The 12092-nt window shown below is 43.4% G+C and overlaps 1 protein-coding gene across 1 annotated transcript in view; it reads left to right on the forward strand.

Moving 5' to 3' along the window:
• The first annotated feature begins 10134 nt into the window (after positions 1-10134).
• The window catches only part of MAP2K6 (mitogen-activated protein kinase kinase 6), a 104561-nt gene continuing 102603 nt past the window's right edge, over positions 10135-12092 (forward strand). Inside the window, exon 1 of the mRNA XM_040989572.1 lies at positions 10135-10459. Coding sequence (XP_040845506.1) covers positions 10444-10459 — 16 coding nt within the window. The 5' untranslated portion in view covers positions 10135-10443. The remainder of the gene's footprint in view (positions 10460-12092) is intronic.

The raw sequence follows: 12092 nt of genomic DNA on the forward strand, positions 1-12092 counted from the left end.
TTTGTAGAACAGCACTTGAACAGCAGGAATAGTCGACAAACCACATGCTTTAGAGTCACTTATGCTCGTCTATTGGCTATTGGTTATATAAAAACTTGAAATAACTAAAAATCTGTGTAGAATAGAGCAATTAGATGTCTGGATGGAGAAATTACTAAGAGGTGGGAACATCTAATAGTTCAATCTTGTTCTAATTGTATTTTTGAAAACTTTTATTTATCTGACACTTAAATATAGGAGAATAATTGTTAATGACTTTAATTTTGCCTTTGTATTATTCTGAGGTCAAATCATATAAAGCTATGTTGGTACAGTGATAGCAGGCTGCACCTTTCTAAGCTCTGGTTTCCCATATTGGCACCAGTTCTTGTCCCAGCAGCTCTACTTCTGATCCAGCTCTCTGCCTGTGGTATGTAGAGTAGTGGAGGATGGCCCAAGGACTTGGGACCTTATACCCACGTGATAGACCAAGAAGAAGCTCCTGGCTCCCAGCATTGGATCTGCTCATTTCTGGCTATTGTGGCCATTTGGGGAGTGAACCAGTAGCTGGAAGACTTTTCTCTGTAAAAAAAAAATGTCTTTGAAGTAAACACAAATACAGCCCAGCGTGGTAGCCTAGTGGCTAAAGTCCTTGCCTTGCATGTACTGGGATCCCATATGGGTGCTGGTTCCTGTCCTGGCTGCTCCACTTCCCATCCAACTCCATACTTGTGGCCTGGGAAAGCAGTGAAGGATGGTGCAAGGACCCTGTGCCCACATGGCAGACCCGGAAGAAGCTCCTGGCTCCTGGCTTCAGACCAGCTCAGCTCTGGCCGTTGTGGCCATTTGGGGAGTGAATTTCAGCAGATGTTTCTCTGTTTCTCTTCTCTGGATAGCTGACTTTCCAATAAAAATAATCTTTAAAAATACATATAGGACCCATTTTTCTGCTTCAGTCTGCAATTGTAATTATTAATCTGCCTAATATAAAAGATAGTAAATGCGAAAAATTAGCATTGTATTCCAATTATCTGCCATGTGTTATCAATACAGTCCTTCTGGACAGTGATCCAAATGGGATAATTTTCAAATATTATTATGTTGACTAATGATGCCTGTAAAAGTGCAGTTTTGAGAACTTAATTTTCTGTGAACCTCCCTAACTTGTTAAATCTGGCCTGCCCGATTTCCCAGCATATTGGATAGCTTTATTTTTTGGAAGTGCAGTAGGCCCATAGGACCAGACTCTCTCAGGTCTATGACTGAAGCCCAGAGCCATCTATTCAGATCAATGTCAACTCATCGGGGAGGTTGAAGGGCACAGTACTTCATCCCTGATCTAAGTCATCCTCCAGTACTACGGCATTTATTGACCTGCCACCGTGCATTGGCCAAGGAGCAAAGTATAAAGGAGGTGTTCAGGTTTTTGTGGGTTTGGTTGCACATGAACTGAGCCTGTCTCATTAACAATGAAGCAAAATGTGACCAGATTTCTCTTAGCCTTAAAAAAAAAGAAACAAAAGCAAAAACCCCAAACACCACATTTCTGAGGCACTGATGGAAAGTCATTTAGCCCAAAGAGTAGACAGCTTATAGCAAGGAACGACAGAAGACCAGTTCTTCTGTTTGCAGCTGAGTTGCTTTGAAATGACATATTTCCATCTTGTGAAAAGTAAAGACATGCATTTCATAGTATTTCTGTAAGGATGAAATGATACAGCATATCTATAAAGGGAACATAAACCATAAGATATCCCCCAAATATTATTAATGCTCTCCACAAGATTTCAAGCTGCTGACACCTATAACCACTCCGTACATTTCTGTATAGTATATACCTGTATAACTGTAGGGATTAATCCAAGTGTCACCGCTTTTTAAAATGGAGATGATAAATGAAGCTACTTCTCTCACTCTTCTTGTAGTCCTTGGAAAAAAATGGCAAATTCCAAACACAGATCTTTTCTAGGTGCAGTTGTTTACTTGAAAGGAGGAGTTCCAGAGAAAGAAGGAGAGCTATGGGGAGGCAGTTTCCATTTGCTGTTGTATCGCTGAAATGGCTACAATGGCTGGCTCTGTATCAGGCTGCAGCCAGGAGCCTGGAGCTTCTTCTGGGTCTCCCACGTGGCTGCAGCAGCCTGACCACTTGTGCCATGACCTTCTGCTTTCCCAGCTGCATTAACAGGGTACTGGATTGCAAACGGAACAGCCGGGAATCAAACCAGTGTCCATATAGGATGCTCGCACCACAGACAACGGCTTAATCTACAACACATCAATGCTGGCCCACCTAGCTGACAATTCTCAAAATAAATTTCATATTTTGATCATTTCCAAGTGTGTGATACTAGTATTTCAATATATTAGGACTTGAACTTCCTGAAAGTGAAAAAGATGGGAAATCGTATATACTCAATGGAAACTATGGGATCACTTTTTTTTAAGTTTTAGGATTCAGTGCTTTAATGGTGGATGCTCAATTTATTAAATATATGCAGAAATATTTATAACCGGCTTGTTATACATCCACCGCTCTGTTTCATAGGATCTCTTAGGAACTTTCCAGTTGAATTGTGGAGTTATGATTTTAGCGATAGAGACAATCCATAGGGGGTGGCCACGATAATTGGGTACTTTTGGAAATGCATTGACCAGTAACTGGGGTTTACACACATCCATAGTCAGGATGAATTTGTAAAGCAGGTCTCTACATATTTATTCTGTAAAGGGGTAGATAATAAATATCTTACATTTTAGAAGCCAGACACTGCAAATATTCACCTCTGTTTTAGTAAAAATGTAGAAATTCAGACATAAACTATATATAAAGAATGGGCAAGACTGTGTTTCAATAAAACTTTATTATCAGGGCCTGGTGCAGTAACCTAGGGGCTAAAATCCTCACCTTGCATGTCCTGGGATCCCAGATGGAGGTTGGTTCTAACCCCAGCAGCTCTGCTTCCCATCCAGCTCCCTGCTTTGGCCTGGGAAAGCAGTTGAGGACGGCCTAAAGCCTTGTGACCCTGCATCTACGTGGGAGACCTGGAAGAGGCTCCTGGCTTCATTATGGGCTCAGCTCTGTCTCTCCTCTTCTCTGTATATTTGACTCCCCCCCCCCCAAAAATAATAAATCTTAACACATTACCTTTGACAATTGAAATGGCAGCCACAATGAGAACCTTGATGGCTTTAAGGTTGCAAAAGAAGCAGCAGAGTGAATAGGAGGCTCTGGAGTTATCCTCTCTGGAAGAAGTTGCAAAATGGGATATCAGGTCTGATTGGCCAATGAGAACTCCTTTCCATCACCCTGAGTAATACAAGCTAGTCATTCATTAAACATGGAGCTGATTAGGACTGTGACAAAAGAGTTCTAAGTTTAGGTGTAACTTGAAACTCCAATTTGAGTGGAGAATAAAACCCTTTATGTGTGTCTCTGGAGGGCTGGGGTTCCTTTGCATTTCCTAAGGCCAGACTGGATAGGTCAGGGCCCCCCAAAATTATAACAGAGAGAAAAATCAGGCCTACATGTATGCATCTATAGACAGGTATGACATTAGGTCGGTAAGTATGTACACATATCTTACATACATGCAAATGTACACACATATATGATTGTATATATAGATAGAGGGAGAGAGGACGAGAGGGGGGACGTAGAAACAGACATTTGTTAGAATACTGGAAGGAAAAAGAAAAGTTTAATATCTCTTTTTCTATTGACCTAACAGGACTTGAGATGGTTTTGATGCCCTTTATGACTTAATCTACTGAAGCAGAGTAATTCACTACTTTCTAGCGCTTTGAAAACCCATGCAAAGGAAATAGACACCTTTTTACCACTGAATGTTACCCTGTAATAATTCCTACTCCTAATTCTCCAGGTTCTCTAGAACCCACTTCTTTCAATCAGTTGATTCCAACATGCCTCTTTTTTTTTCCCCAAGATTCTGTTTTTTAATTGGAAAGTCAGATTTACAGAGAGCAGAAGAGACAGAGAGAAAGATCTTCTCACTGATTTACCCCCCAAGCAGCTACAACGGCCAGCTGAACTGAAGCCAGAAGCCAGGAGCTTCTTGTGGGTCTCCCACGTGGATGCACGGTCCCAAAGCTTTGGGTCATCCTTTACTGCTGTCCTAAGCCACAAACAGGGAGCAGGCAGGGAAGTGGAGCAGCCAGGATATGAACTGGCACCCATATGGGATCTCGGTGCATGCCATGCAAGGATTTTAGCCACTAGGCTACCACGCTGGGCCCTTACGTGCCTTTTAATACTGGAGAAAAAGTTTGAAATAGCATCACACTGGAACATTGTTTCTTTAACTATGAAGAAATACACATACATTTATATATTTATTACATATATGTATATACACACATGCACACACACACTCATATATGTATAGAAAGAGAGAGAGAGAAAATGTAAGCTCGTAAGGATTTAAGATGGTCTACTGGCTTTTTCATCAGATTCATCAGACATTATTTTTTAACTGTAAAGGCTTATTGACAGTTAATCTGAAAAATCTAGAACCTTTAGAGGAGTCTTAAGATATTAACTCAAAGTGTTTAAATTCAGTATCATGATTACCAAAAAAAATTCTTTCAAGAAAACTCATATGCTGACATTTCTTATTTATTTGAGTAACAGAGAGAAAGCGAGAGAGGAGAGACTATCACTCAACTCAGGTATTCCCTGTAGGTGACAGTAAGTGTCGTGTTGTCCCCCAGGACCCCTAGTGGCAGAAAGCTGGGGTCAAGAGCTGGAATTGCCAACCCAACAGAGCTGCTGCAGCTCAGCACACAGGTGCCAGAACTGACATCTGAATCGGTGGCTCAAAAGAACAATGTTAAGAAAAGCTAACAGAAAGTCAACCTGTCTTAAACGAATTCCTTCAGTAGGTGATAATCTATGCGTACATCCAACAAGGCTGGGTTGACTCAGCACATACTGCGTGCACGATGTGGTCTAGACCAGGGGCCACATGACAGGGATGAAACCCTCCATGCCCAGGTTAGAGTCAGGCTCAACCACAGGTAAGTTCGGAGCAGGTTGGGAAGGGCAGGGAGCACAGCCATAGGTGAGCATTGCTGTGAGATGTTACCAGGCCGATGGCCCCACAGCGGGAATCATGCGAGCTGCGCTCCAAGGGGCCCGTGCTCCTCGACAGCACCGAGGTTTGTGGTCAGGGTTGGGATCTTCACGGAACAGATACCTTTGAACCTTGGATGAAGAAGGACAGAATTTAGAAAATGAAGTGAGGGCCATAAGAAGGACAAAGTCAGAAAACAAACAAACAAACAAACAAACAAACACCCAGCAGGAGTTAGCCTACGGAAGCAGCTGATCTGTGATGGCAAACTCATAGGAAAAATAAACCTGTTTGAATTAGATTGCTTAAACTTAGCGAGCAAACCCCAAACAGCTATAAGCTCTGTCATTTTGGGGAAGGCGCTGAAAACTATGCCTTATCTCTAATGGGGTTTCTAAAACTTCTGTTAGCAATCATGGTTCATTATAACGCATCGATATCCTAAAAAAACAAAAATGCACTTAAGATAATTTGCGACCGCAATTCATCATCGTCTCCCATAAACACGTTCCTCACCGGGTTCTCCCAATGGACTTGACTCAGTACACCACACCTATGCATACATCGTTCTCCCCTTGAATCCAGAAAGGCACATACAGACACATGAAATCTTGGCTTTAAGACTGGCAGCTGGCTTTCCCTTGTTCCTGATATTCTGAAGATGCTTTTGGAAAACATTAATAAAACCAAGTACACACTAGGATTGCTGCCTGGGAAACAACGTAGCTAATGGTAACCTAGACGGTTCTTTCCTGCTTTCAATGATTAGTATCGGCTGCCTGACCAGGAACTCTTCTCATTAATAAACTTAGAAATGTTTAGCTCATGTAAATTTTTTCCCCTTAAAAATATCTGTTTCTTCCTGAAAATCATGAGTATTTTTTTAAAGATGTATTTTTTTTTTTTAAACTGGGAAGGCAGATTTATAGAGAGGAGAGACAAAAAGAAAGATCTTTCATTCACTTGGCTCACTTCTCTAGTGACCACACCAGCCGGAGCTGGGACAAGAACCAGTGTCCCTAAGGGTTCCCTGGCACTTCAAGGGGGAGGATTAGCCAATTGAGCCACACAAAGCCAGGTCCGGTCATTAGTGGTTTTAATCTAACATGTCAGCTGGGTTTAGAGCTGCAAAATGCTAGATGTCAATGGGGCTTTATTCTGGCTGTCTTTGTTTTACAGTGGGACCAAACACTGCCCAGAAAGGTGAAGAAGCGATTTGGTAGAGGGGACGCAGTTATCTGTCGATACTGCCAGCTTTCCTCCTGTCTGAAGAATGTTTCTTAGCAAATCTTATTAGGTTTAAATGCGCTCAGGAATGGAGTGTGTAGTAATCTTGTAAGGTGCACAGCACAGTTTTCCCAACTTGGCAATACTGAGTGCTACACCAGACACTTCAGGGTTTGGCAGGGGACTTCCGGTGTGATCCCTCGTGTCCCCGCCCCCCACGCATCAGATGACAGAGTCGCTTCCTCAGCCTCAGGACCACAAAGTATCTCCAGATGCTGCCCATTGTCTCTAGGAGCAAAACTGTCCCCCAGCAGAGATAGCACCACCGCTAGCAGGAAGGATGTGCACCACCATCTCTGCCCCATGTCCTCAGCCCTGCCTGTGCTTCTAGAACATTTCTGCACAAGCCAGTGTGACTTTGCCTACGGGCCTCCTTCCAGGAATCTCACACTTGGAATCCGACAGCTCAGGACTCTTCCCCAGGTGCCCTAATTTCTCTTATGGGGCTCTTTTATTGGAATCTGTTGCTCCAAGCTAGCCAAGGTGACAGGTCTTTTCTCCAGCCTTTCTCATTATCTCAGCATTCACCGAAGCACAAGATATGCTAGAAATTGTCCTGGGCAGTAGGAATGCACAGATAATAGGGAATGTCTCCAGTCCCCAGCCGTTTAGCTTCCTGGAGAAGATACACATGAGCATCTGTGGCCCTGTGATGAGTGTAAAGAGAATTTGGAAGGTAGAGGGTGTTAGAGAATTAGGGAATAAGCCTAACTCATAGCAGGGGTGCTGAGGGTGATACATCACGAAACATGGCACAAAGGAACTGCCAAGGAAGCCAAGTCTTTAAGGAGAAATTAGAACAAGTCAGGCAGAGGATGGAAAAGGGTGGCCGGGGAGAGGCAACAGTGTCTACAAAAGCAATCAGGAAAAATCTTGGCTTCTGCTAACTTCGGTTTCAACACAGGATGAGAAATGAAGCTGCAGAGTGGGCACAGAGCAGGCCAATAGCCATGTCAAGACAGTAGACATGAATCCTGATGATAATGTGAAACAGAGAGGAGAATGCATTGGATTAACATTTTATAAGTATCTGAACCACAGAAAATTAAAAGATCCACAGCAAAAGCACAGATCAGTTCGAGAAAGACAACTGACATGGCTGTTAAGAGAGGAGGTGTGTCAGAATTCTCACTTGCTTTCTTACTTCCACCACCGTGGGAGGGGTGCCCCTCTTGGACCAGTGGCACCACCGTGGCAGGGTACCCCTCTTGGATCAATGGCACCATGGTGGCAGGAAGAGGCATGGAGGAAGGTAGAAGGAGGGATTGTTTTAGAACAAACAAAAGAACTTTTCCCCCTCTGTTAGCTAATATTCACAGAGATCTCAACTTTTCTGTCATTCAAATTTTGTACTTGAAAGTCTGAATATCTTTTTTTTTTCCCCCAGAAGTACAAGTGATACATTTTGCAATTAAAAAAAAAAATTCAGTGAGTTTCTGGATTTAAAGGGTTGTTTCCATACAATGTGTGCGCTTGGGTACATACATTAACCGTTAAACATGCATGGTTTCACGGGTCGGCTGTGAACTGCGTACACACCCTTGCAGGGACAGAAGGAGTAAAATGCACCAAAGCAGCGACTACAACTCTTCCGACAGAGAAGGGATTCTGAAGCTACTGAAGGGCAATGCCACTGACTGCATAAAACAGAGATTGAAGCAAGCTCTAGGTGGCTGGCTGTTCGGCTTAAACTCAGCAGGTCTGCGTGGAGTTTGGTAGCTCTCTCAGAACTAGAACACAGCAGGTGTTTAGAAACGAAAGCTGTCTGCAATGGACCACTTCTCCATGCACATGTCTCCTGGTTAAATGGTTCTGGGGCCGCGGAGAAGATACTGGCTCAAGGAGACTGTGGAGTTTGTGTTGCAAGAAAGGGAAGGGATAAGTTACAGGTTAGCTCCAAAGGGCAGTGAAAGGGAGAGTGGGGCAGTTCCTGCACCTGTGCCCCTTAGGGGATCCAGAAGCACAATCGCTTCAGGGGGAAAAGCTCACAGGAATGTGAGATTGCCTCTGCTTAATTCTCAGTAGTATCTGTAAGGGAGATCAGCTCGGTGCAGTGCACACTGGTCCTTAGTTGACCTCCTGCATTTTGTTTTCAGTGTTGATTTGTGGACTTAGAGTTGAAACAAGGTGGCCTTCATGCTTCTGGCTTCTGATTTATCTGTTATTTTGATGACCCTGACTTTCCTATAATTCTTTCTAAAATTCCAGCAGTCTTCATCAAATGCAGTTGAGTCGTTTGAATTGTTTTGTTCCAAGCGCCTCGCTCTGCCTTTCAGCAGTGACAGACCTATCTCTAGCCTCTCCCAGTTCTAGCTAAACTTGATTACCCAGGGCAAATTTACTTTCTTAAAACAATGCTTTGATTAGGCCACACCCCTCCTCAAAACCCTTTCACCACCACCTGAAGTTTGCAAGGAATAAAGTCCAAACGCCTGTAGGCCTTTAAGACCCTGTAGAATCTACACCCACCTGTCCCCTGTCCGGCCTTCCTCCCACCACACCTGCACGGACGGAAACAGCAGGCACTGAATGTCTGCACCACCGTGCCCTGTCTGCCTTCCGGTAGCCTCACACCCTCAATCCCTCCCTCTCAACCTTAAAAAGAACATTTCTAGATCTGGTTTATTCAGTGATCCCCAAGTTCATCTCAGTCCATGCCCTCCGTTCCTTGCACATAATTATTGGGAGTTCTCCAGCAACCTGGCAGAGAATGGAATTAAAAGGCTTTTGGCTCCCAACAGTTTTGAAATCCACGCTTCTGAGGGAACAGCAAACAGCTCTCAGTGTGCATATGAAAAAAAAAAAAAGCAATGCAATGATTAAAAAAAAATTGCACCAACATAAACTTATCTTTTAATTCTATATTTTTTTCTTTCCCAGAACTTTTTAAAAGAACTCTCTTACCTGGGGTCTCTTGTGAAGGATCAATGATTCCCCCCGCCCCGGGACACTGCCCTCCCCTCTACTCCTAAGCAGTCCAGGGAAAATGGATCGTCCAAGGCCTTAGGAAGGGCCTGGGCACAGCCCAAGCACTCAACAACCATCCTTGCTTTTACTTCATCTATTCAAGATATGTGACCTCATTTATTCCAGGTTACAGTTCACTTTCTCCCCTAGGCCAGAGGCTTTCCTCTGTCCCATCTTTGGTGGAAAAAAAAAAAGTGTCTAAGCATCTGCTTGTCACTTCTGCTGGTTTCTTGGATGATATATAAAAAGCAAAACTTCCTCTGAAGCCCTATCAGGTATGAGCACTGGTCTGCTTCCTGGTCCCGCACCTCTCCTGGGTCGACTTTTCAGGGTCCTTGAAACTAACTGCTCTCTGGATCGTTTCTTACTCTAGAAAACTTTGTTCCCTGCCACGCCAAATCACTGACAAATTCTCTGTGCGAGGGGGAAAAAAAAAAGTTGTCAAAGAATGGAGCAGGGAGCGTGCACCGTCTACGTGCAGGAACGGCTGTACAGGTGCTGGAGCGGCAGAGTCAAGACTCAGCATCCAGACTGCAGGCCAGCCAAGTGCTCTTTCTTTAACCTAACATTCTTTAGCTGTTTCAGGGGCTTTGGGGGAACAAAAAAATCTCCTCTCCCTTTGACTTTGCAATTTTCCGTCCGCCACTTACTAGTGCGTGTGTGTTTGACTTGTCTACCTGGTGCAGTCTTTGTTGAAGCCAGTCAGCTCGCTCAGCGACCGGGACGACCACGTTTCCTTAAACCAGAGCCCCATGGACTCCGCGTGGGGACTACACTACCCAGAGGCCCTCGCGTCCTTCGCAGGAAGGACGTCTGCGCACTAAGATACTCAGTTCCAAGTTTGGAGCTTTTAGCTGCCAGCCCTGGCCCATCATGTAGCTGCAGCACAGCCTTCCCTAACGTTGCAACTGGAGGAAAAATCACTTTCCTGTCTGTTTTGCAAGGTGTGCATTTCCATCTCGATTCCCTGAAAGCCCAGCTGCTGCATCGGTAAAGAGAAACTCCACTTGCATGAAGATTGCACGCCTGCAGCTTGCATCTTTGTTGCAAAACTAGCTACAGAAGAGAAGCAAGGCAAAGTCTTTTGTGCTCCCCTCCCCCATCAAAGGAAAGGGGGAAAATGTCTCAGTCGAAAGGTAAGGGTGTATTTGCATTACTTGCAAAAATGCAAAGGGTTGTGCATGCATTTATGAATGCACGGATGCAATTTTCGCCTGGCGATTGCATTTTTAAGTTTGAGGTTTTCCACAGCTCAGTTGCATTTCCTGTTTAGTATGTGCCTTTTTTTTTTTTTTTTTTTTTTTTTTTTGCAGACACAGAGAGTTCCTGTAAGGCAGGGCTTGCAGTTCAGCTGTGCATTGACGTTGTTTGCATTCTTCTGCTGGGATTACTGAGCTCTTTCTGCCTTTTGCACAGTCAGGAAAGATAGAGCACGTTGGTAGCGTCTCAATGTGCAATGCTTTATGTAATTTGTAACATTCTTTAGTATGCACGCATATTATAAGTAATTTCGTGTGCAACAGGAATACGAACTTTTCAAAAGTCTGTAGATGAAGATGAGAGGTAAAAGTTGAGCTGAACTCCTGGGAAATAAATGTAATCTTATATTCCTTGGGGGAAATGCATGTCAGTATTTAGCTAAATTTCTATTGATATCGCTTTGAGCAGGAGGCAACTTCTGATTTCTAAAGGAAGCAAGGTGAAGTGTGAATAACACTGTATTACAATGAAGCAGATCAGAAGTCCTGCTCTCCGGAGATTCTGTGCTTCACACCGATTGCTCTTGGCGCATTGTATTTAGACACAGCAGCGAGACCTAAATAATGTTTTGTGTCTGTCCACTTGGTACATGCCTTGCACGTCGAGGAGGAAATATCTAGGGGAGGAAAGCTACTTCTTAGCACAACAGTAACGTGACGTGATTGCACTGTTTCATTGACAAGCATAACGAGATCCTTCAAGCGTATATTTGAGCATATTTAATCACTTATAATAGGTCAGAAGACCAGAGTTATGGTCGCTTTCTTTACGCTAATTTCTTTTGCATATATATATATATATTTTTTTTTTTCAAACTTGTATTTTGCAGGGTTAATGTCATCCAGGGGTAGGAAATTAAAAAACATTTTTTTTTTCCTGACAGGACATCAGAGCCTATGCTGTAAGGTGTCTATAAGGCTCCTAAGACACTTGTTTAAGAACAATTCCTTCTTTACATATTAAAAGCAAATGCCAAATGAGAATGTATGGAATGGGAAGAGTTAGGTACTAATGAGTTGGGCCACCTGGGGCTCTATTTGAGTAAGATTTGGTGAAATTAAAGTGTCTAAATAAGCTTTTCCACGCTTTTTTTTTTGGACGTTGTGGCATTGCTTTTTAATTCTTCCGGAAGGAGGTCTTATATCCCAACAGTCCCTGAAGGACAGGATAGTTTCTTGGGAGTTCAAAGTGGGACTCTGCTTTGACTGAAGGGGAAAATGAAATCTGGAGTGAAGAGGGACAAAAAACTTCCAAAAATTGGTGTTATGGAAAACCTAAAGTCTTTTAACTGTACAGAGAGCTGATATTTCAGACAAGGCAGTCTGGGGTCTAATGGAAGCAAGGGGTGGCATCTAGTTTGTGTCTGGTGGATAGCTTGTGACTCTCAGTTCAGTTCCATACATGTGTCAGTATTATGTCTTGTGTCTGCATTAGCCTTTGTAAAGTTCCCTCCTGCATTTTCTTATATGTTCACTTGTAAATTTATACGTTTGTGAATGTATGTATGCC

The sequence above is a fragment of the Ochotona curzoniae genome, unplaced genomic scaffold (assembly GCF_017591425.1).
Source record: "Ochotona curzoniae isolate NIBS_2020 unplaced genomic scaffold, NIBS_Ocur_1.0 contig_523, whole genome shotgun sequence".
Classification (NCBI taxonomy): Eukaryota; Metazoa; Chordata; class Mammalia; order Lagomorpha; family Ochotonidae; genus Ochotona; species Ochotona curzoniae.